General features: G+C 38.4%; 1 protein-coding gene across 2 annotated transcripts in view; it reads left to right on the forward strand.

The window, feature by feature from the left end:
- Positions 1 to 26119, forward strand: part of LOC149818046 (protein GRIP-like) — an 84228-nt gene that overhangs the window by 18921 nt on the left and 39188 nt on the right. For both annotated transcript variants that reach the window (XM_089986533.1, XM_089986534.1), the window contains exons 4-9: positions 16071 to 16164; positions 21206 to 21292; positions 21511 to 21591; positions 23555 to 23680; positions 24618 to 24726; positions 24804 to 24883. In XM_089986533.1, coding sequence (XP_089842659.1) covers positions 16071 to 16164; positions 21206 to 21292; positions 21511 to 21591; positions 23555 to 23680; positions 24618 to 24726; positions 24804 to 24883 — 577 coding nt within the window. The remainder of the gene's footprint in view (positions 1 to 16070; positions 16165 to 21205; positions 21293 to 21510; positions 21592 to 23554; positions 23681 to 24617; positions 24727 to 24803; positions 24884 to 26119) is intronic.

Here is a 26119-nt window from a genome sequence, read left to right on the forward strand (position 1 = left end):
AGAAACAGTGGATCCTTAAATCATCTCGCAGTCGCGCCATCGCCTGATGCACCTATTCGTTACCTGTACCCATGAAATGGGTTAGTTTTGCGAAAAACTAGTAGGAGAGCAAAAAAATAGAAAGAACTAAATTAGGCATGAATAATTTATGCAACAGGTAGTAACGAGCAAACTAAGCAGATAGACTGAAGAAACAAGATAAGTACAACAAACTGAAAAGGTGAGCATGCTCAATTTAGTTATTACTTGTTAACCCGCCATGCGGGTACATACATGGCACGTGAGTCGAAACAGTCGAGTCCAAGCCGAGTGTTCATTATGTTAAGTATTTTAAGATACCTCGGTTGTCTGACTGAATCCTATTCCTATGGAGACGACTGATGGTCGAGAGAGTAAGTCCCCAAGGCCTGATAGAGATGCATCCAACTTCTGCAGAAGTGTTAGACTAACTTATGTAGCCCCTATCCCCCCCTTAACCTCCGATGACTGGGGAAAACGAGTCTTTTGCCCTTTTAAAAAGCCATAAATGGTCTGTCCATCGGAGTTGGTACCCTTCGTCCTTTCTCTTGACGAAGCCAGGTTGAATTGAGCGCGACGGGGTTTCTTAGCCATTGCCTCATTCTTCATGCTCTGGTCCATTAGACCAAAACGAGCATCTTGCCTATGAAGGCGATCCCATTTTTATATGTGTTTTCAACAACGTGCACAAAGCACTAATCGAGGTCATAAGACCCTCTCATCCAATCGTCGTAGTACTAACATGCCTCGCATGTTCAAGAGTACACTTACAAGGAAAGGGATATAGGTCCTTAATAGGAGCCTCAGAAGTGTGTTTCGCAGAGATATAATGTTTTAAAAAGCTATTTTAACATTTTAAATCTTTCGAAACGACCCACATCTTGCCAACATATGGCATGTGATTTTCTCGAATCTGACAACTGATGATGCAGTGTCTAGCTGCTATGCAAGTCATGACACTGGTTTTGGTAAATGGGCTTCACAAATGAACCCATCACCCAACAACTTGATCTTGCCTCAGATCAAAGGTTTTCCCAAAACATATTGGGTAAAAAAGAGAGGAATAGGTATTCCTTCCGAATACGCTGAGTCGATGGCAAGGCAAGAACGAAAGACAATAATGCGAAAAGCAAGAGCCTGGGCGCGAAGCGCGACGGCAAACAGAAACAAGAAATGCGAAAGCAAAAGACAAGGATCACGAAACCGCATCCTTGAATTAAAAGACAGTAAGTAGTACTTGCTAAAACAAAAGCCTGGGCGCAAAGCGCGACAGCAAACAAAAATAGGAAATGCGAAAACAAAGGACAAGGATTGCGAAACCGCGTCCTTGAATTAAAAGACAGTAAGTAGTAATTGCTAAAACAAAAGCCTGGGCGCAAAGCGCGACGACAAACAGAAATAGGAAATGCGAAAGCAAAGGACAAGGATCGCGAAACCGCGTCCTTGATTTAAAAGTGTACTTATATACGTATATGTATATAAATATATCATTCAGTCCTTTCGATCTTTAATTATTTGAGCTTGATTTAATTATTTAAGTCCTTGTGCAACTTCTCCTACCTTGGGGTATTGCGAGAAAGAAGTCGTCTACGAGCGTAGGTGATCGTCGGTTTAGTTCGCGGGGCGCGAACGGGCTCCGCTGCGTAACACTGCAAAAGTACGTTGTTTAGCATGCATAAAACGAATAAAGATAAGGAGAAAACTCGGTTTCTCCGCAATTTAATGCAGGGGTCATCGACTCCTACAGTTACGAAAAAGAACGGGGTAGGGTCCAATGACCCATGCCGTTAAAGGAGATAGGTGCAGGGGCCATCGGCCCCTGCCGGATATCTAAAGGAGGGCAGGGGCCATCGGCCCCTGCCGTGATAACAGTAAGAGGGGCAGGGGCCTTTGGCGCCTGCTGAGTCTTCAAAAGGAGGGGCAAGGGCCTTCGGCTCCTGCCAGCTTTTCAAAAGAAAGGGGCAGGGGCCGATGGCCCCTGCCAAGGAAATGAATAGGGAGGGGGAGCGCAGGGGCCAAAGGCCCCTGTCGAGCCTTTGCTCGACAGAAAAAGAGACTGTGAAAAGAGGGGCAGGGGCCATTGGCCCCTGCTTGGTTTTCGAGAGATGAGGCAGGAGCCTTCGGCTCCTGCCTCCTTTTTTAAGGAGAAGGGTAGGGGCCATCGGCCCCTACATGAAAAGGCAAGGGCAGGGGCCATGGCCCCTGCCAGAATAGTAAAAAGGGCAGGGGCGGAGCCCCCTGCCTGCTAAGAAGATGAGGGCAAGGGGGGCGGAGCCCCCCTGCCTGCTAAGAAGAGGAAGGCAAGGGGGGCGGAGCCCCTTGCCTGTCGAAAAAGAGGAAGGCAAAGGGGCGGAGCCCCTTGCCTGTCGAGAAAGAGGAAGGCAAGGGGGCAGAGCCCCTTGCTTGTCGAAAAAAGGAGGCGGAAGGCTCGGCAGGGGCCGCTGGCCACCTGTCGGCCTTCCGGCGAACCAGCGGAAGAAAAGAGGGGGGGTGGGTGGTGGGGTGTTTACCTGGGCTGCCGTGAAGGGGTGTTGGCTGGCGTCGGCAGTGAGAGGGAGACGAGAGATAGAGTCAGGGAGAGAGAGAGCAGAGACAGAGGGGAGAGACGAGAGATGAGAGAGAGAGTCGGGGGAGGCTCGTAAGCCTTCCCCTCTCCCCTCTCGCCTTTTCATAGGGAGGGGGCGCACACAGGGCCCGCCCCCTGTGTCGCCGGAGACCCCCCCCCTTCCATGGGCTGCCAGCCCCCTCGAAAACCCTTTTCGAGGGGCTTGGCATGAGTTGGATCTGGGTCGGGTCTGGACCCGCCCCAGGTCCGAGATTTTTTTTTGTTAAAAAAACTAGGTTTTAAACTAAGTTACCCTAAGAACCCTACTTGACCTCGAAAATTCTTACCCGTTTGGAGTATCCGCGGGCAACGATAAGTAAAAAGAGAAACCTAAATTGTGTGCATTTAATAGGGACATGCATATGAAAAGAAAACTCTGATAAAAGATAATAATTTATTCATGCATGTGCACTGAAATCATATATATTCCTGCTATGCATTAGATCATGCATATTTACTTGTTCCCTTAATTATCATCTATTGGTGAATGTATGCTGTTTGTTTCCTAATGCATGTTAAATGTCTTTATTGCTTAACTTGTGACCCTTGTTGTTTATTAAATTGTTCCCTCTTACTTAATAATTGTTCCCTATTGCATGAGTAGTTAATTGAGTTATGAATTTGTCATAATTGCATTCCTCTAAAATATTGCATGAATCTTATTTATGTTCTTTTTACTTGTTTGTTTCGTTAGAGGGATTCATACGCAAGATTCTTTGGATTCTGACACCCTACTTTTGTGTTTTTCGCAGTTTCAAATGCCTAGTGGATCAACTTGCTTTTGAGAGGAGCTACGAGGGGATTTCACGATTGCTTGTCAGATTCTTTGGACAACGTGACTCTTCTTTTTGCCTTATTTACATGTTATTTGTTTATGTCTCAGACCTTATGCATTTGAATAAATAAAGTTTGGTTTGGTTTGGTATGAAAGATGAGTATAAGATTCCTTGTGGTGGTGGTTGTATGTAACTGTAAAGTCCTCGAGTCTCTGGGATTGTTTCCGCACTTGTTTAAGAAAAAATGCCACTTTTTTACAGGTATGAGATGAGGTCGTTACACAGATGACCCTTCTAAAGGATAGGGAGAGTACTTTAGTATCATGGAATCGAGAGGTATCATTAATAGGAAACATATACCTAATATGTTTATTTATGGATGTGAATAAGGATGTAAATGGGCCGACTTGGGTCGGATGTAGGCAATACCGAATCCGAGTAATCAGATTTCTTTTATTTGGATTCAGAGCCGGATGTAAAATTACTTCAACTGAATCCTAATCCGATTATTAAAATATAACCCGAACTCGGATTCGGCCTTCCAAGGCAATGAGCTTTTGGCGGGGCCTAAACATTTGAACTTCAACATTCATAACATTAAAAACCAATGCAAATGAATTAACACGCGGCATTATGTTTTTAATATTGTTTATTGGACTTAGAGCAACCTTAATGCAGTTCCACACGACTCAATGCATTTATTGCACCTTATTTGGAACCCAACTGGTATCCTCTTTGTTAATAAAACCTTTTAAATTACCGTCACTCCTTTTTAGAAATATTCTTTTCTGAGCTCTTAAAAATCCAATTGGGTTGGTAGATAAAAGTAAAACCGAATTCGACTCCAAACGCGATTGGGTTTGATGAAACCATACCGAATTTGACCCAAATAAGTATTCCCATCCATATTTTTCAACCAAACTGGATCAAACAAGTTTTGGGTCTGTCGGATATCTAACCCAAACCCTGACTGTTGACATCCCTAGATGTGAATAGTTGTTTTACAGTTTATGATGTAAAACCATATTCATTTTCAGGTTTGACATTAATCCATATTAGCATTGGAAATCAATGTTGTAAGTATCAGACATATCGTAACTATGGCCTAACTTGATACAATATACACTCGTATCACGATATGAGTGTGTATCGTATTCGTACGATACATGTCTGGCGCACTTTAAAAAAACCCAAAACTCGATTATTTTAATTTTGTGTTTTAAGGACCTCCCTAGGGCCGATTCTCTCATTTGTGTAGAGGCCTTTAGAGGAGAACCCACACACCCTAAGAAGCATGAGAGCAATTTATGGGCCAATTTGTGCGCAAAGGAGATGGCTTTTGCGGATTTCTCACTTAAGAGTGCATTTCCATCAGTTTTCATTCAAGAGAGTGGGCTAAGGTAACAAATCTGTATTCTTTGTTTCCCATTAATTTTTTTGGGAGAAGATGACATCAAATGATCCGGCATGACAATGGGGCACTCAAGTAGGAGTGAAAACCAATTGAAAATCAAGTGCAACTATTGCCATCATATTGTTTTGGGTGGTATCTTTCAGTTAAATCATCATTTAGCTGGGACACATTACAATGTTGCCCCCTGTATGTCGAAGGATTTGCCGGATGCCGTGAAACGCCAATGCCAACAATTAGAGAAAAAAGACAAAAAAAGAGATGAGTGAGGCATAAATGGGGTATGCGTAGCTCTTAGATGATGTGCATGACGAAGATGAGCTCCATGCTTCTGATCCTACAACCTCTAGCATAACATTAGGAGAAGAAGAAGATAATGATGATGATGATTGATGTTATATTTTAAAAAAACTTTGTTATTTAACACTTAAGTGTTCATAAACTCGGTTATTATGTTTGTGTTTATATAATATGAAAGTATGAGTCTCGTGGCATGTTCTTAATTGCAAGATATTTAATATTTTGCATTGTTCTTATGAGATATACATGCAATATTATCTGTATTAGTTGATGTTTGATGATGTCTTATGTAGCCCATAGATATATAAATGCTTCATATGTGATTTTATGGTTGTATTTTGTACAATTCATCATTGTTTCATGGGCTATGATTTTTTAAAATTTTTGCTATTTTTTCTGATTTTTTTGAAAATTTTATTTTTTTTTATTAAAAAGTTATGATTTTTATGATACACTATGATACATATCTAACTTTGGGCCCGACCAATATGAGTAACGATACGCTACTTACAACCTTGTTGGAAATGATCTTAATGTAAGTTTTGACCAACATGACTACATAATCATTCTGTCATTTTCTATTGTATGCATTCTTAAAAAACCATTTTGCTTAACAGGGCTGAAACAAGAAAAAGTTAGTGCTGGAATTCATTTACCTGACTGATGTAGCTATAATTCAATAAAAGTTCTTTTTAAGTTTTAAAGTAGTAGTTGTTAAATTATATTACGAAACCTTGTAATCTTATATATTATATATATAAATGATGATAAATATATATATATATATATCCATTTATATATAAAATATATATATTTCCTTATTTTAGTCATAGGAGTAATTTAGTCATTTTCACTGTTTTACGCACATTCATTTTCATGAATGTGATTGTAATTTATTTTTATTTTATTTTATTTTCCTTTTGTACCAAAAGGTACCTTGGGGGCCCCACTCAAATAGACGTTGGGCCCCTCCAATGTCTATGAGTGGAGCCCCTCCAAGGCTCCTTTATGGTTATTATAAATAGGGGTTCTCCCCTTGTATCATTCATGATTTTGGGTCAAAGCCCAAGTGATTAATAAAGTGTTTTTTCATTCTTTTATGTCTTTGTGCATTTGTGAGATTTAGTGGGTTGTGCTTTTGTGCACAAGTGTTCTAAGAGTTCTTATTGTGCATGTGTGCACATATTTATCATCAAGAATATTAAGGTCTTGATCATAGCATCTTATTGAAGATACTTTTACATGGTATCAGAGCAAGGTTGGAGAAAGAAAGATCGTGTGGATTCTCACATTTTTTCGGGGCCTCGAAAAATGTGCTCTCAAATATTTGGTGATTGGGGTGGATCCTTTCTTCATCAATACTTTAGAAGATTCTTCCACCAAGAAAGATCTAAAAATCTCTTGAGGTGCGTATTTTTTTCCTCATTTCTCCTCTCTAATGGGTGAAAAAAACTCCCATTTCTCTCTCGGCTTTAAACTTAATGGCTCCAACTATCACGTTTGGGCCGGAAATATGGAGGCACATATTAAAGGAAAAAAGGCTTTGGGGGTATGTCCAAGGCTCGATTCCCGAACCAGAGCCTAAGATCACCTTGATGGAGAGAAGAGAAATAAAAATTCTTGAAGGAGAAGAAAGATTATAGCAAAAAACATGAAGAATGAGAGATGAGGAACTTCAAAATCCTCTCATGGATTTTCTTATCCGTGGAGACTAGAATCAATGCCACCTGTTGCAACCACGATTGAGTACGCAGGAACCGAGAAAGAGAGAGAGAGAGAGAGAGAGAGAGAGAGAGAGAGAGAGAGAGAGAGTTCCTTTTCTATTAGGGTTTAATCTCTACTTAAATAGAGATTAAACAAGAGCACCAAATTACAAAAATAACCCTCACACAATATATAATAACACGTAAACCCAAAATGCCCTTATAGCATGTCTCAACACTCCCCCTCAAGCTGGAACATAGATATCAATCATGCTCAGCTTGTCACAACAGTGAGAGAAACTTGGCCTTGCCAGAGCCTTGGTAAGGACATCAGCCACTTGATCTTCAGAAGATACATGATCGGTGCAGATATACCCAGCCTGAACCAAGTCGCAGACATAGTGACAATCAACTTCAATATGTTTAGTCCTTTCATGAAACACTGGGTTGTTGGCAATATATGTAGCAACCCTATTGTCACACATCATCAACATAGGTAGGAATACTTTTACCTGAAGCTCGGTTAAAACTGATTTTACCCACATAATCTCAGCTGCGGTCTGAGCCATCGCTCGGTATTCAGATTCAGCACTTGACTTGACTACAACGGTTTGTTTCTTACTCCTCCAGGAAACAAGATTTCCTCCCACAAACACACAAAATCCAGATGTTGACTTCCTATCTTCAACAGACCCTGCATAATCTGCGTCAGTGTAAGCAACAACGTCCAAGGAGGGATTTCGTTTAAACAACAGACCTTTACCAGGAGATGACTTTAAGTACCTGAGAACCATCATAGCTGCATCCCAGTGAACTTTGGTAGGTTTGTCCATGAACTGACTGATTTTACTCATGGCTAATGAAATGTCAGGTCTAATAATAGTCACATATAACAACTTACCCACCAAGGATCTAAAGCTGGTACTATCCACATATTCAGACTTCTCATCGAACATGTGAGTTTTGGGATCCATTGGAATGTTAGCTGGCTTAGCTCCTAGCATTCCAGTCTCTTTTAATAAATCCAACACATACTTTCTTTGCGATAAAACTAAGCCCTCTTTGTTTCTTGCAACCTCGATACCCAGAAAATATCGAAGGTGACCAAGATCTTTAGTAACAAAGTGTTTCTGAAGATGATCCTTTGTTGCAGAAATATCTTGGGCACTGCTCCTTGTTAATATGATGTCATCGACATATACCACCATAACAACAATTCTAGCATTGGTTTTCTTGATAAACAAGGAGTGATCTGAAGCTGACCTGACAAATCCAAAATTCGACATTACCTCAAATAATTTGTGAAACCATGCCCGAGGGCTTTGCTTCAGGCCATAAATAGCCTTCTTCAACTTGCACACCTTCTGACACTCCCCCTGAACCTCGAAGCCTGGGGGTTGTTGCATGTAGACAATTTCATGCAAATCCCCATACAAAAAGGCATTCTTGACATCCAACTGAAACATGGGCCATCCATGGTGCACAACAGTAGAAAGAACGAGACGAATAGTGCCAAGACGAGCAACTGGGAAAAAAGTTTCAAAAAAGTCAACCTCATAAGTCTGAGTATAGCTTTTTGCAACCAACCGAGCTTTGTACCGTTCAATTGACCCATCCGAGTTATATTTAATGCTATATACCCATTTGCAGCCTACAATATCTGCATCAGTGGGAGGATCAACCAAGTCCCAAGTGCCTCGAGACCATAGGGCATCCATCTTATCACACATAACCTGCATCCATTTGGAGTCGAGTAGAGCTTGACTGTGATGAAGCGGAACAAAGGAGGCAGGCAGAGCTGAAATAAAATGCTTCATAGATGCCCCAAGGTTAACTTCTGAAACAAATTGCGAGATGGGGTGGAGAGTGCACTGTCTCTTTCCCTTGCGCAAAGCAATGGGAAGATCATCATCAGGAGCGGAAACTGCAGTATGCTCATAAATACTTACCTCAGGAGAAGGAGATAACAGAGGCATGGAGGTAGGTGGTACCTTGTGAGAGTATACTATGGGAGGGTTTCGATAGTGAGACATCCCATACGATGGAGCCAAGGACTGAGGAGGAAGTGACTCTAACGGAAATGGAGGAATTGGCAAAGGAAGGGAATCACCAAGGCTCTCCTGTAATCTTGGAGTAGTACTCGAAAAGTATGGAATAGACTCAAATAAGGTAACGTCTGCACTGACATACTCTTTATGAGATATAGGGTCATAGCCTTTTTGGTTTTTAGGATACCCAAGGAAAACACATTTAATAGACTGTGCAACAAGTTTATCTCGATCAGGACCCAGCTTATGCACAAAACACACACATCCAAAAACTTTAGGGGGGATAGGAAAGAGAGGAGCCTCCGGTTGAAGAATTTGAATTGGGATCTAGTCTTCTACAGAACTTGAAGGCATGCGATTTATAAGAAAGCCGAAAGTCAAAACCGCATCGCTCCAGTATGAAGCAGGCATATTGGATTGAATCATTAGGCACCGAGCAACATTGAGGATTTGTCTATGTTTCCTCTCAGCCACACCATTTTGCTGGGAGGTATGGAGACATGTAAATTGAGGTTGAATCCCATTAGTAGAATAGAATTGAAGCAAGTCTTTGGATTTGAACTCAAGAGCATTATCAGTGCGAACAATTTTAACACATGTCAAATTTAGTTTTTATCTCAGCAATTAAAGATTTAAGAATGATAGGACCTTGAGACCGATCTTTTAACAGGAACACCCACGATAACCTTGAGAAGTCATCAACAATAACTAGATAATAATGATACTGAGTTCTACTCGGACCCCACACATCGACATGAAGAAGACCAAATAATCCTTGACTTGACGGACTTTGATTGGAGGGAAAAGAACTTCAATAATGTTTTCTCAATTGACATGTTTCACATTAATAAGAAACTGAAGGAGGTATATGAGGAATGACACGACGAAGTTTTGTCACTGGAAGGTGACCCAGACGATGATGCCACAATAGAGGACTTGAGGATGATGAAACAACAGAATAGGCCGAAACCTCCGGTTGATGTAGATAGTACAGACCACCTTCCTCATAGCCGCTACCAATCTTTTTCCCCGTCAGCAAGTCCTGAACTGTGCAGCCCATAGGATAAAAAATCATCCTACAATTCAACTCTTTTGTCATTCGACTGACGGATAATAAATTCTGTGGAAACGAAGGAGCATGAAGAACATGCGACAATTGAAGGGTAGGGGAAATAGATATGTTTCCCTGCCCTATAATTGGGGAAGCGCTCCCATCAGCAAGAACTACCCCTTTTTGATCAGTCACAGGATTTAAACTTAAAATGTTACTCGAATTTTCGCACAAGTGTTTGGATGCTCCAGAATCAATGATCCACCTACCACCTTGGCCAGATAAGCCATCACCTGCCAAGCACGCAACCTTCGCAACAGAAGACTTCAAAGAGGATGAGCATAAAGCAAGAAGCTTGTTATATTCAGCCCGGCTAAGAGTTACATAATCATTAAAGTAATCTGCATCTGATTTAACCACTTGAGCCATAAGGAAAAGTAATGGGTTAAAAACGAACAGGTACAATCACACGCGCACACCAACAACCAACTATGAAACCGACTATATCTCGATTGGATTTTACAAATGAAATCTGAGATACACGATTGCCGCCCGTTTAGATCCACACTTCAAGTATAATTTTAAAGGAACTTGACCAAAACCTTCCACCTCAACAAAGTTTTGCTATAGAATGTATATCAATACCACACATCCAATATGATAAAGATGTGTTTGGTTCATACCTAAAACTGCAACACTTCCAGCTGATAATGGTAGACTCAACTCTCCACCACAACAGTCAATCTGATATAAACTCAGATCAGATCCACAACAATAGACTGAATATCACGACCCATTTCATAACTGAATAATACGAATCCGAACTGATCTACTCAACAGTTGCTACCATGGACAATACCAAGACCGTGATGCGACTGGTTCATGACGGAATTTACAGACTTGTTCGACATCCACGCTACCACCATAGATATGATCAGAAGATGCAGACAACTAAACCCCTTTCTAGATGATCTCAACAAAACTATTGAGATGCTTATACTCCAGCAAATCAATATTTGAGCAAGCATATCAAGCTGGGAACCTAGGTGTTGGTCTGCAGTAGACAACTTCAATTACACCAAAAACAAATATCAGATCTGAATATGATCTAACTTAACATCACCATGTCAACCCACATGAACAACAACCCACGTCAACTCAGAGACCGCTGATCGCCAGCACCGCTACGATATTAACAACAACAACTCACGACCACACCAGATCAGATCACAACATCTTTAACACACCTGCAATGAAGACTGATCTGGTCCACACCATGCGACATGCTCAAAATCACCACCAACTGCAACCTCGTCAACGCCACGACTTCAACACACAGATATCAACCCAATGCTCCAGCTTGCTAAATCACGACGATCCATATCTTTATACAAATCTGCGTGGATCTTATGCCCACAACTACCTTACCAATCAATCAGACCCACACGACATTTAGATCAATGACATATGTGAGTCATGCCACTGCAAAGTCAGATCTGCAACCAAATCTGATTCACTTCTACACTTTTCAGATCAGCGACAAGACCTTTTCACGACCACACAACTCACGATTATTGCACTCAGGTCTGAGACTAGATCCACAACTTCAACCTCAACCACAAGATTCAGATTAGATGTTAGATCTGAATCACATCCACAACATCAACAACTTTCAGATCTGCGACAAGCCAGATCTGTATTAGGTCCACAACGTTGATGGCGGCTGCAACTTTGATGTTCTCCAGACGCCACCCATGATGATCTTCAGCTACCCAGAGATATGCCAGGCTTTGATACCATGTTGCAACCACGATTGAGTATGCAAGAACACACACAAAGAGAGAGAGAGAGAGAGAGGAGAGAGAGAGAGAGAGAGAGAGAGAGAGAGAGAGAGAGAGAGAGAGAGAGAGAGTTCCTTTTCTATTAGGGTTTAATCTCTACTTAAATAGAGATTAAACAAGAGCACCAAATTACAAAAATAACCCTCACACAATATATAATAACACGTAAACCCAAAATGCCCTTATAGCATGTCTCAACACCAACATTATAAAGTTCAAAAAAGCTTCTCAAGCATGGGAATACCTTGAAAAAATGTACACTTCAAGGGATTTATCTCATAAATACTATCTTCAAAAAAGGGGCCTTGACCCTTCAACAAAACGAAAGGAAGAGTGCTCATCATCTTTAAATAGAGCTCATCATCTTTAAATATGCCCAAAATGGAAGAAGTTGCTAGCCATGGCTACCACATCCCAACCTCAAAAGGAAGAGTGCTCATCATCTTTAAATAGAGCTCTCTCATTGCAACAAATTGTGGATGCTCTTCAACCTCTTCTCAAAGGGGCTATTTTCGGAGCCGCCATGTCAACCTCGTCTCCTCCCGGTAAGACATCATGGCTTTTAGATTCGGGTGCTTCATTTCACATGACCCTAAGTATGAGTTCTTTTTCCGATTACTCAAATAATCGCTCTCCATCCTTTGTTTCAACCACGGATGAAACATCTCTTGAAGTAAAAAGAATTGAAAATTTTGAAAAATAAGGGTTTTTTATTTCAAAAATTAGATTTATACATAAATTAAACTTAAATTTACTTTCAGTTTCTCAACTCTCGGATCATGGGTGTGATATAAAATTTTCATCTAACAAATGTTGGATACAGGATCGCCGGTCCGGGAGGTTGATTGGGGAATGCTCTATGAAGGGCGATCTTTACTATGTCGATTCTCTTCAAATTCTAAAGAACCCATTTTGTAATGTTGTCCAACAAAAAGATATTAATGTGTGACACAAGAGACTTGGATATCCAAATATTGTAAAAATTTCTCATTTACCTTTTGTTAAAAGTCTATGTAAAAGTGATTTCAATTGTAACGATTGTATACTTGGGAAAATGAAAAAATTATCCTTTTGTCAATGATCTATGTTTATAACAAGACCTTTTGAAATTGTCCATTCGGATGTATGGGCACCGACACCTGTTTTATCAAAATGAGGTTTTGCATATTATGTCATTTTTGTTGACTACTACACGAGATATTGTTGGATTTATTTTCTTAAACACAAATATGAAATTTTTTCGACTTTTAAAACCTATCATATGATGATTAAAAATCAATTCAATTGGGATCTAAAAATTTTTAGAACTGACTCTAGTGGAGAATACCTTTCAAGTAAATTCAAAAATAATCTTGAAAGGCATGGTATTCTTCACCAAAGATCTTGTCCGAAAACCACTCAACAAAATGGATTAGCCGAAAGAAAGCATAGACACATAATAGAGACAACTCAAACTCTACTTATTTCTCAAAACATTTTAAAAGGTTTTTGGGCTGAAGCTGCTTTAACGTCTGTCTATATAATAAATCGGCTACCTTTGAAAAACTTGAACAATATCTCGCCTTTTGAAATGTTGTATACCAAGAAACCCGACTATAGTCGATTGAGAATTTTCGGTTGCAAATGCTTTGTTCTTACTGACAAGAACGACAAGCTTTCACCGAAAGCCATTGCCTGTGCCTTTCTTGGATATTCAGAAACCCAAAAAGGGGTTCGTTGTTATGATATTAAGAATAATAAATTATATGTGTCCAGAAATGTGAGTTTTCTGAAAAATGTTAATGGTTTTGAAAGAAGTGAACCTTTTAAAGAAAACATGGATTACTCCTTTTTATTTGAATCATTAGCTCATGATGATGACAGTGATGATGAACTCACTCCTAATGAGGCTAATGATAAAGAAGACGAAGAAGATATTCTCTTTCATCCTCCTATCTCCCAACATAGTGATGAAGGGGCATTGAGAGACCCTATAACATATACCCATAGAGACAAAAACAATTTTAGGAGTGCGATTGAAACATACAGTGAACTTAGTAATTCCAATTCAACAAATGATGAAAATCTACGAAGAATTGAGAGAAATAGAAAGATGCCTTCTAGGTTCATCTCATATGATTCCTTTACTCCTAAACATAGAGTCTGTCTTAGCGCCATTCATTCCTATGTAGAACCTAGGAACTTCGAAGAAGCAAAAAAGAATGATGAGTGGCTGAAAGCAATGGAATGTGAGCTTTCGGCTCCCAACAAGGCAAAAACTTGAGAATTTTAAGTTCTTCCTAAGGGTAAGAAAGCAATAGGGTGCAGATGAGTATTTAAGGTAAAGACTAGGAGCGATGGATCTCTTGAGAAATATAAAGCTCGGTTAGTTACAAAGAGATATAGTAAAGAATACGGGATTGACTATGAAAAAATATTTGCCCCTATGACCCGAATGATCACTGTCCGATGCCTCATCACCGTTGTCTCAATTAACAAATGGAACATCTATCAAATGGATGTTAACAATGCCTTCCTAAATGACGATTTAAATGAAGAGGTATATATGGATGCTCCACCAGGAATGAAGACTCCCAAAGGGAAAATGCTATGCCTTTGAAAAACACTTTATGGTTTAAAACAAGCCCCCCAGGCTTGGTATGACAGGTTTAACTGCGTAATGTTAGAAAATGATTTTTTATCCTGTTTCACTGATACTGCTTTGTTCGTTAGAAAACCAATACAGAGATTGTCATTATGCTTTTGTATGTAGATGATATGCTAATAACCAGAAGAGATACTAAAGGGGGTTGAAAGCATAAAATCAATTTTAAAGGATAGATTTGAAATGTCTGATTTGAAATTTCTAACTTATTTTTTGGGTATTAAAGTGGCATACTCTCATAGAGGGTATTTTTTGTCTCAAACTAAGCTTGCATCTGAGGTTATTGACAGGTAAGGTATCACCGATGATAAAGTTTGTGAAACTTCTGCTATAGTAGGAGCAAAAATGAAGATTGATGATGGTATTCCTCTCTCCGATCACCCCCTACAGGCAGCTTGTGGGATCATTGATGTATCTGAGTATTACTAGACCAAATATTTCTCATGCAGTTCATACTTTCAGTCAGTTCCAACATGTACCAACATCAGTTCACATGAGTGCTATCTTGCGGTTTGTGAGATACATAAATGATACACTAAACAATGGAATATTCTTATCCTCTTCCTCTGAATTAAAATTAATTGCTTATACTGACTCTAATGGAGGAGGTGACCTAAATAACTGTCACTCTACCACTGGTTTTTGTGTGTTTTTAGGAGACTCACTGATCTCATGAAGATGTAAGAAGCAGTAAAAACTGTTTCTATCCTCAACAGAAGCTGAATATCGTGTCATGACGATCACTACCATGAAAATTGTATGGATTCATCAGCTATTAAAAGACGTGGGGATCACAATAGAAGGGCCCACCAAGCTATGCTGTGATAACAAGAGTGCAATATACATTGTCAAAAATCATACTTTTCATGAGCGGACTAAACACATTGAAATGGACTGTCACTATGTTCGGGAAGCGTATCTGAAAGGAGTTATAGATCTTCCATATGTAACTTCAGAATATCAATTGGTAGATTTCTTCACCAAAGCTTTGTGTGCTCTGCGGTTCAATTTTCTCCTTGGCAAACTTTCAATCATCTTACCCTAAGTTTGAGGGGGGGTGTTGAATTATATTACGAAACCTTGTAATCTTATATATTTGATATATATAAAGGATGATACATATATATATGTATCTATCCATTTATATATATATATATATATATATACGTATCTATCCATATATATATATATATATTTCCTTATTCTAGTCATAGGGGTAGTTTAGTCATTTCCACTGTTTTACGCACATTCATTTTCATGAATGTGATTGTAATTTATTTTTATTTTTATTTTTATTTTTTCTTTTATTCTTTTCCTTTTGTACCAAAAGGTACCTTGGGGGGCCCACCCAAATAGACGTTGGGCCCCTCCAACGTCTATGAGTGGAGCCCCTCCAAGGCTCCTTTATGGTTGTTATAAATAGGGGTTCTCCCTTTTATCATTCATGCTTTTGGGTCAAAGCCCAAGTGATTAATAAAGTGTTTTTTTCATTATTTTATGCCTTTGTGCATTTGTGAGATTTAGTGGGTTGTGCTTTTGTGCACAAGTGTTCTAAGAGTTATGAACTCTGAGACTTTTCTTTTCCATTATTATCCTGCTTCTTAAATCTAATTCTGCTAGATAACTCTTGTGTTTTACTTCTACAAAAATATGATGGTATTGATGAGTTACAGGCTTCGAGATGACATTGATAACTTGCATTGCTCATTGGAGGCTAAAGCGGCTGCTCTGGAGGGAGCCCAACAATCACTTGTTGAGAAAGAACAGGTTGGTTATCTGATTCTTTTTCATAACTAGATTGCACATAATCGTTGTTGTCTTCTTCATCAGCTTGTGGGTAATGATTGTTACCTGCCATGATCATAATGGTACCAGACAGGAACTGCATAATGTATGTATGACATTGCAAATAAGAGTCAGGAGATGCTTTCTCTATGCAGTAGCGTCTTAGGCAAGGCTGTTGTTATCGCCACTCTTATTCAATATTGTTGGTGAAGGCTTTGGTTGTGCTATTCAAGAAGGCAATGATGCTAGGATTTGCATGGTGTAAACATTTCTACTTTGCATTTTGCTGATGATATCCTAATGTTGGGTGAGGCCATAATAACTCAAGGGGGCATTTGAATCGTGGACAGCGTGTCCTGTCCTGTCCTGTCTGTGGACAGAACAGGAGGCAATGCCCCTCCCTGTCCAAGCGCCATAATTTTTTTTTGTTTTCTGTTCTTGTCCTGCTGCTGTATGGTGGACCCTGTTTTCGGGTCCACGGGGCACATCAAAGTAGCGTCCGTGCATCCCGCGTTTGCGTGGGTGCGTGGGGCCCATGCTTAGTGTGTCCTGTGGACACACGTTCTGTGAATCAAACGCCTCCCAAATGTTCAGGGTTTAGCTCATACTCAGATCATTTGCTTCAGTATTGGGACTAACTATCAATAAAGCTAAACATGAGTTGTCGACATTTATTATAAACTGGGACATTGAAAAAGCTGCTGAAAATCCTTTTGGATTCAATTAGGGTGGCCTCCCACTTAAATATCTTAAAATGCCACTGGTGAGAGGAAGAACCAAGGCTTCCCATGGGCCCTAGTGGAAGACAAGATCATGTTGAGGCTGCAATCGTGGAAATCCAGGTGCCTAAATTTGGCTGGTCGAGTAAATGTTGATTAAACATGTTGGCTAGCATACTCATTTTCCTTGTCCCTCTTCTTGATCTTTGCAAAGACAGAGAAGAGAGTATCTCACGACTGGTTGTGCTATTCAAGAACATTTGAACTTCAATTAATATTGTCTTCTCCTATCGGTTACAACTAGAGAAAATGGTCCATACTGTTACAGAAGGATATCATAGGATGAAACTAAAGCATTGACTATCTATATAGACATCCTTGAACACTGAAATGCACCATTGTAGGCATAATCCATTGGAATAGATATGTTCACAAAGTAAATTTAGTAGCATGTAGGATGATCATCTAACATGTAGAAATGTAGTGCATGACCTAAATGCAGATCATCTTCATGGGGGCATAAACTGGTTCTCTACTAAAGCTGCTATTTAAAACCAATAAAAGATGTGTTGAACATGTGGAGATCCTTTTTCAGTTCAGATGGTTCAACCTGTGTATAACTGTTGGACGGGTGGGGGTAAAGAAGTTAGTCCAAGACCATAAAATTAGGTTAGCCACTTGGAACATAGGGTCTTTAACTGGTAAGTTGGTAGAGTTAGTAGATGTTATGTGTAGGAGAAAGATTGATATTTTATGTCTACAAGAGACCAAATGGGTAGGTGAGAAAGCAAAAGTGATAGAACCTTGGGGATATAAGATTTGGTATACAGGAATAAATAGGAATAGGAATGAAGTAGGGATTGTTATGAGTCGTGAGTTTATAGATAATGTAGTTGAGGTCCGTAGGAAGGGTGATAGGGTTTTACTTATTAAATTAGTATTAGGTACGGATATTATTAATATTATTAGTGTTTATGCACCTCAAGTAGGTTTAGATGATTCCACTAAGTGTCAATTTTGAGAAGATTTAGATGGAGTAGTACAAGGGTATCTTATGGAGAAAGGCTTTTCATCGGCGGTGACCTTAATGGGCATGTAGGCATTAGTAGGAATGGATTTGAGAGTATCCATGGAGGCTATGGTATAGGAAAAAGAAACGATAGTGGAGAAAGGATTTTAGATTTTGGTTTGTCCTATGATATGATCTTAGCAAACACTTGGTTTAGGAAGAGGGAGTCTCACCTAGTAACATTTAAAAGTGGGGTTAATACGAGTCAGATAGATTTTTTCCTACTTAGAAAGAGAGATAGGGGTTGTTGCATCGATTGTAAGGTTATATCGGGAGAAAGTGTAGCTACACAACATAGAGTCTTAATTTTAGATCTTAGAATTAGACAATGCCGCAAAAGGGATAGACATAGGATAGATCCTAGAATTAAGTGGTGGGCACTGAAAGGAGCTAAACAAGGAATGTTTGTAGTGCGGGTAGTTAAGGAAGTTGATTGGTGTCTCGAGGAGGATTCAGAATCTATGTGGAATAAGATAGCGGGTGGCATGAGAAAGGTGGCTAAGGAGGTATTGGGTGAGTCTAAAGGCGGTGCACCGCTAGGTAAGGATACATCGTGGTGGAACGAGGATGTCAAATTAGCTATTAAGGTTAAAAGAGAGTGTTATAGAAATCTAAGTAAAAGTCGTGATAATGAGAATTTGGAGAAGTATATGATAGCAAAGAAGGAAGCTAAAAAAGTAGTTCGGAACGCGAGGGATAAGGTATATAAGGAGGTTTATGACAAGTTGGATACCAAAGAGGGTGAGAAGGATATTTATAGGATTGCAAAAATGAGAGATAGGAAATCGAGGGATCTGGGTATGGTTAGATGTATCAAAGATGAAACGCAAAGGGTTTTAGTCAAAGATGAGGAGATTAAGGAGAGATGGAAAGATTATTTTGATAAGCTATTTAATGAAAGTCATGCTCAAGATCTTGGAGACTTTTCCATTCCTTTTCATGAGATGAATCGTGACTTCATGCGCAAGATTCAAAAGAAAGAAATTGCAGAGGCTTTGAAGAAAATGAAATCAAGAAGGGCAGTTGGCCCAGATGGTATACCTATCGAGGCTTGAAAATGCTTGGGAGAGAAAGGTTTAGAATGATTGACAAATCTTTTTAACAAGATTTGGCGGACAAATAAGACTCCTAATGAGTGGAGGAAGAGTACTTTGGTGCCTCTATATAAGAATATGGGTGATATACAAGATTGCACAAACTATCGTGGTATAAAACTCATGAGTCATACTATGAAACTTTGGGAGAGGGTGATTGAGTCTAGGTTGAGGAAGGTTGTCATGATATCGGAGAATCAATTTGGTTTTATGCCTGGAAGATCTACTATGGAAGCTATACATCTTCTTAGACAACTTATTGAGAGAAATAGAGAGAGGAACAAAGATTTGCATATGGTTTTTATTGATTTGGAGAAGGCTTACGATAGAGTACCTAGGGACGTTCTCTGGTGGACAATGATGAAGATAGGTGTTTCTCTCAAGTACATTAGTATAATTAAAGTTATGTACGAAGGAGTAGTAACCAATGTCCGCACTTGTGGAGGGGTGACAACCAATTTTCCTATAACGGTTGGGTTACATCAAGGATCTGCATTAAGCCCTTTCCTATTTGCTATAGTGATGGATGAGCTTATGAGATCAATTCAAGAAAATGTGCCGTGGTGTATGTTGTTTGCTGATGATATTGTTTTGATTGATGAGTCTAGAGCTGGGGTTAATGCTAAGTTAAAATTATGGAGACAAACATTGGAAGCAAGAGGTTTTAAGTTGAGTAAGAGTATGACAAAATATATGGAATGTTGGTTTAGTAAGCAACGAAGTAGTGATGGGAGTGTACTGAAGCTTGGTGAGCAAGAAATACCGGTGGATGTCTGTTTCAAATATTTGGGATCTATCATTCAAAAGTATGGAGAAATTGATGGAGATGTAAATCATAGGATAAAGGTTGGGTGGATGAAATGGAAAAGTGCAACTGGAGTGTTGTGCGATCGTAGAATGCCATTGCGGTTGAAAGGAAAGTTTTATAGGACGACAATTAGGCCCGCTTTACTATATGGTACAGAATGTTGGGCTGCCAAGAGACATCATATTCAAAAAATGAGTGTAGCTGAGATGCGTATGCTTAGATGGATGTGTGGAAATACAATAAAAGATAAGATTCGAAACGAGGAGATACGTAAGAAGGTAGGCGTTGCATCCATTGAAAATAAGATGAGAGAGAATCGTTTACGGTGATTTGGACATATTCGGCGTAGGCCTAATGATGCTCCAGTTAGAAGGATGGAGAAATGGGAAAATATATTAGTTAAAAGAGGTCGGGGTAGGCCTAGGAAGACATGGATGGAGGTGATAGGAAAGGATATGAATGCTTTGAACCTCACCGAGGACATGGCATTGGATAGAAATGAATGGAGGAGAAGGATTCATGTGGAAGACCCATAATGATTTTCTTTGTTGGTTCATATCGCCGACCCCAATTGTTTTGGGATGAAGGCGTAGTTGTTGTTGTTGTTGTTTGTTGTATGGTTCAACCTGTTGGAGAACGATACAACACACTGTCTGTAAAACCCACAAAATTTTGATAATTATCAAAATAAATAAATTCAATTTTTTTTGGGAAGCACATTTCTCTTTTATGGGAAACACACTTTCCATTTATAGGAAACACACTTCCCCGCACTCCCCCTCCCTTTTTTTCCTTTTTTTTTGTATTTTTATTTTTATTTTTTTATTTTTTTTGCTTCCTCGTCACTTCTTAGGTCGCTTTCGGTTTGCTTCCTAGGTCACTTCCGGTTCGCTTCTTAGGTTTCTTCCGAGACGATTCTTGATTCGCTTTTAAGTCGTCCCACGCTTCCCACTTCCTAAAATTTTGAAAGTGGCACGCTTCCCGCTTCCCGTATCGCTTCCTCGACTGGCAACCATGTATGAACCACACTGTCTATTTCTGAATAGCCAAGTGTTAGGGCTTTGACCCAAAGTTGCTAGTACTGTCAGTGGCTCAGTAGAGAAAACAGTTCCCTGGAAATCCAAAAAATAGGTAGAAGACTCATTTTGTGTCTTATTATTTCATATTTTTCCTCTTTATTTTTGCTTAATTAATGATTAGTATTTAGCTTATTTATTTTGGATTTTGGATTTTGAATGTAAGCAAACTGCACTACTATTATATGCCTGACCATAATATGTAAACTATCAATAAATATTTTGATGGTGGTGGTGATTTTTTTATCTTCTCACAGATGTTAAATGACATGCAAGGTTTACTGCAGTCATTGGATGAAAAACGTCAAGCTTCCATAACTGAGCTTAGTTCAAAGCACCAAAAGGTAAGTGGTTGCATTTTATCTTCTTACATAGAGTCAATTTTCTCCTTTTCGGTATTTTAAACCTTTTGACTTCACCTTTGTTTCTACCATCTTCTTTCAATCATCTGTTTATATCTAATAGTGGAATGTGTTTCTGATTCTAACTTAATAGCTATTGTATTTTAGTGACTCAACAACTTGATTTGGTTTTGTTTCTGTTTTCCTTTTGGTTTGTCTAGCATATTGAAACCCTAGAAGCTCAACTTGCTGATGCACTTAATGATAGAAACAAAGCTGCCGAAACCATTTGGTCATTGCAGGTGAGGTCCTTTGTATAGATCTATTTCATCCATGGATATCTAGTAGAAAACCAGATAATAAGGAAACAGAATTAGGTTTCTGCAAATGAACCCTCCTGAACTATTCACGTAGGTTATTTTAATTACTTCCAACTATATTGCCTCAATTCCATTTGAAATTGGTAACTGTTTTAAATGATGCTATTAGCATGATTTCCCTTTTCATCTCCTAAATAGAAATTCTAGGTTTGTAAGATCCAAAATATATGAAGCAAGGTATGCTTATAAGCCTTGATATGTCTTGTGCAGGTTGATCGTGAAGGTTTCTATTTACTTTGAACATGACAATTCCTTGCTTAACATAGCCTTGCAGACTTTTTTTTCCCCTGTTAGTTATGTGGTCTTAGGATATGAAAACACATATTTGTTCTAGGTAAGTTTTTAACGAAAGCTATCTTGGACTAAGCTCTTATTTAATACATATAGTTTTGTACAAAAATTTGGATCTTCACATGGAAAAGTTGACTGTTCGTTATTTTATCACTTTGATTCAGATTCATTTTGCTATGTGTTGGTAATAGTCATAGGTAGCAGCAATATGAGCTGGATGAAGGAGCTTATGGTAATCTTAAGTGAGAAGTTTCAGATGCAAGGTCTGAGATAACTGTGATACTTTTAGGGGATTGAGATAGATCAACAAAAAGGATAGTTGGTGGTCTCAGCACAAGTGTGCTTAGATTTGTTGCAACATGCAGATCGCAAGCCAATTAGTGCTCCGATGGTCATTGATACTAAGCCAATTGTTGTGTCACTATCAGAAGATAACATCTTTCCCATATTGTGACAACAAAAATACTATAACTATGTTTTAGTGTAACGTGGTAATACAAAGCACATTTAGATCAATGTTTTGTTCGAGAAAAAGGTTGAAAGTCAAGAAATGCAACCAAAGCTTGTTATCAGTGAGCATCAAGTGGCAGACTGATATTGTACATATGCTTGAATGCTGAAAGAGGTGATTTGCTTGGCTCATTTCATTGGCTGCCAAACATCTTCTCTTCCTTGCAGGACATGCATGTCGTGGCAGTTCATAGGTTACATTTATAGGTCCACTTGTTAAACAACAAATGATCTTGTTGACCTGCATTAAAGAAACTAGAAAGTCCCTAGTGTGCATGTTTGGATTCTTGTACCATGCATTGGTACCAGGTGCAACTGAGTAATTCCATATATAGATATCAGGCATTAAATATTGTTTATTATAAGTATATAAATATTTGTTGTATAGTATTTTATTGTTTATCTTTGTCTTTAGATATGATTATGCTATATTGGAGTATATATATGCATATATTCATGTATATATTTACTTAGGTATGTATTGTTGTGTGTTCATAATGGGAAAACAAATTATGCACTGTAGCTATTTGATGTGCACATTGAGAGTACCTTGCACTATATTTTGTTGACTATAATGAGAACAATTAGCCTAGCTTGACTTTGCCATGAATATAATTGTCAATATTTCTAAATGTTTGTCTTTATGGTAACATGAATTGCCCCATATGGACCTGAAAGACTATATTTATCATCTTGTACTTTAGCTTCTGTACTAGTATTAGTTTTTTTTTCTTCAGATCCATCATGTTCTAATTTTCCATCATTTTAGCATCTTACTCTGTAGTTTCATCAGTTCGTTCTAATGACTTCTTGCTATTTGAAGTTTTGCATGCTGAACAAGAAAATTTCTCCTTTCTAATGTTTGGAATAATGATTGAGTGGCACCCACTGGCCAGAATGTCATTCACGTCATGCATAATATGATGCATGCTTTTTTCTTTTATTGTTTGATTTTGGATGCTTATTTATAAATTTTGTACTGCAGTACAACTCTGTCTATTTGATTTTAATTGTATTGCTTTCTAATATTTGAAGATTTCAGTGCTCAGCTAACATGAATCAACTCCCAATCTATTCTTGGCAGGCACTAATTGCCAAAAAGGAGTCACAAATTGCTGAGTTGGATGCAGCCTCTAGTGGTGAAGCTGCACGACTAGGAGCAGCATTGGAGGCTGCCAAAGGCGAAGTACTGCATCTAAAAAATGAGCATGTGTGTGTTACAACTTCCCTTCAGTATGCTTTAGTTTGATTTCCCTTGATTTACTCAGAGTTTTCTTCAAAAGTAAGCATAAAGTTGCATTCACCTATGGAAATCATTGGCTAGTCTTCTGGATTCAGAGTTTCTGAAATGAACTAATATTAGCGCTTGAATTACTAGTGTATAATAAGTATATTATATGAGAAGTCTTCTTTCCGTATTATGATTCTATTTGAGCAGATATGCTTATATGGTTAACTGCAATATAAACATGGTTGAAAAAGTCTTTCATGGTTCTCTAAGTATTTGTGAAAGTCTCATACATATTGTGTTTTCAGTTCTATAATGTGGCCTAACTATCCTTTTATTTTTAGAAGAATTCAAAGCAAACCCTTCTTTTGAACTATCATTTTTTCTTTGTTTTACTCTTTATCTTTATTTACATTTTGGCTACATTTACATAATTTCTTGTAGTTATTTTTTATGTTACATAGACATGGATCTGGGTGTTGGTATCAGAAACCAGCAAGTGACATTGGATTCTTTGACCCTTGCAAAATAGGGTAGAAAATCATTGGACTTTTTACATTAATAACTAATGGTTCCAAGCCCATAAGCCATACATCATGAGACAAAGAGAGTAAATATATAATATAAGGGGAAATCTGTTATTGAGACTTCCAAAATGCTTAAGTAGGGAGGATCTAGTTTTAATGTCAGTTTCAGTGCATATAAGCATCTGAAATAGTTGTCTATCTTGTTTAAAAGAATCTGTGCATCCTAGATTATGATTTGTTGTTGATGCTGCTACAAAGAATCATGAGATTTTGTTTTGCTTTATAGTGTATAATTAATATTCAATTCATTTCCTTTCTCCTTTATGTGTTATACTCGTTCTTTGAGTTTAGTCAATTTGCTTAATGAAAGTATTGTCTATTGACTTGTTCAGGAGAAGGAGAGAGAAAACTGGGAAGCTTCTTTCCAAGCACTCAAAGCAAAACTAGAGGAATCTGAGAGTGCCTATTTGCGCTCTCAGATTGAATCAGCCAAGACTAGAAGTATGTATGTCTTTTGTATATTTTCTTGGGTTTCTTGCCCTTGAGGTGGAAAATATGACCATCTAAAACTGTTACAGGTGAATTAGACTTACAGTTGGCTGTGCTAAGTCAGCGGTTAAATGCCAAAGACTCAGAACTCTTGGCTGCTAAAGAGGAGGTACAGTTGTGTTCATGTTTTGAATTCTGGTTAAACAGTTCCATAGGCGACTAGCATATTTTACTTGCAAAAAGTTCAAGTGATTCTGCAAAATGCTATGCACACATTCTTGTTAGCTAGTTATATTCATGTAAATTCTGATGGCATCAGCTGAATCATAGCATATTCTTTTACAACAGGGCAGATGGTCACGCTTAATAGTAGCAATTATATATGGCTGTAATCCCTCTATGTGTCAAAGGAAAAGGGTTTATATTTGTTTTTTTCTACTCTGAGTTTACTAAGTTTTTCTTATGAGTCAGTGGCCTCTCGAGGTCACAATCATAGTCACCGATATAGGCGATATTTTGAAATTATCATGATAATATTGCTGTAAATTCATAAAACGATATTAAAGGTAAAATCTCACGATAATTTGAAAAGATCAGAAATTTGTATATATCACGATATCACAATATTGTCAGTTTTACTTTTCTAATATTTTGTTTCTATATCTTAAATATATTTTTCTTCTTTTTTGATATTTTTATTTCTTTTATTAGACATGTAATTTATTATCTAAACATGTTATTTTCTTACTTATTTCTGCTATTTTTATATTTTTAAAAATTTTAAACACTCAGTTTTTCTTGAGATTTATCAACTAAACCTATATTATCGCGAGAAATTGCCTTGCCGAGGTATAGCCGAGACCGATATTTGTGACTGGTTATAATCCCTTAATTTCTTCATGATAACTTGATAAGCACCATATCTGCATCACATACAACTGCATTAGCTCCGATATTGTTCTTCTGAATATGTTTTAGTATAAGCTATCATGTAATTCTCTACTTGTAGAATCAACCCCCATTGTTCACTTCTAGTGTGGTGGTTGGGCTCGGCCTGGCATTAATCGGGCTTGGTGACCAATTGGTGATCTGAGCCCGTCCCAAATCGTGTCAGTTACCCGTAAACTCAATGGGTGCCTGGCTCGGTGTCCACACCTACCTGTGTCATGTTGGCACTAGTACTTGGGTACTTCTTGTATGAGTTAATTGGGTTTCAGACTTGACTCAACTAATTTATACATTTTATAATCCAGTTAATTTGTAAACACGGGATCAAAAGCATCCTGTGTTACCTATATACATTTTGGTTATTAATTGTAGTTAATTATATATCTTTACCATGTTTTATTTTTCACACTTTTAATTCATAATTGACAATTTAGATCATTTTATTGTATCTATGGTG

Source organism: Nuphar pumila, chromosome 13, assembly GCF_984573655.1.
Source record: "Nuphar pumila chromosome 13, dmNupPumi1.hap1.1, whole genome shotgun sequence".
Taxonomy (NCBI): domain Eukaryota; kingdom Viridiplantae; phylum Streptophyta; class Magnoliopsida; order Nymphaeales; family Nymphaeaceae; genus Nuphar; species Nuphar pumila.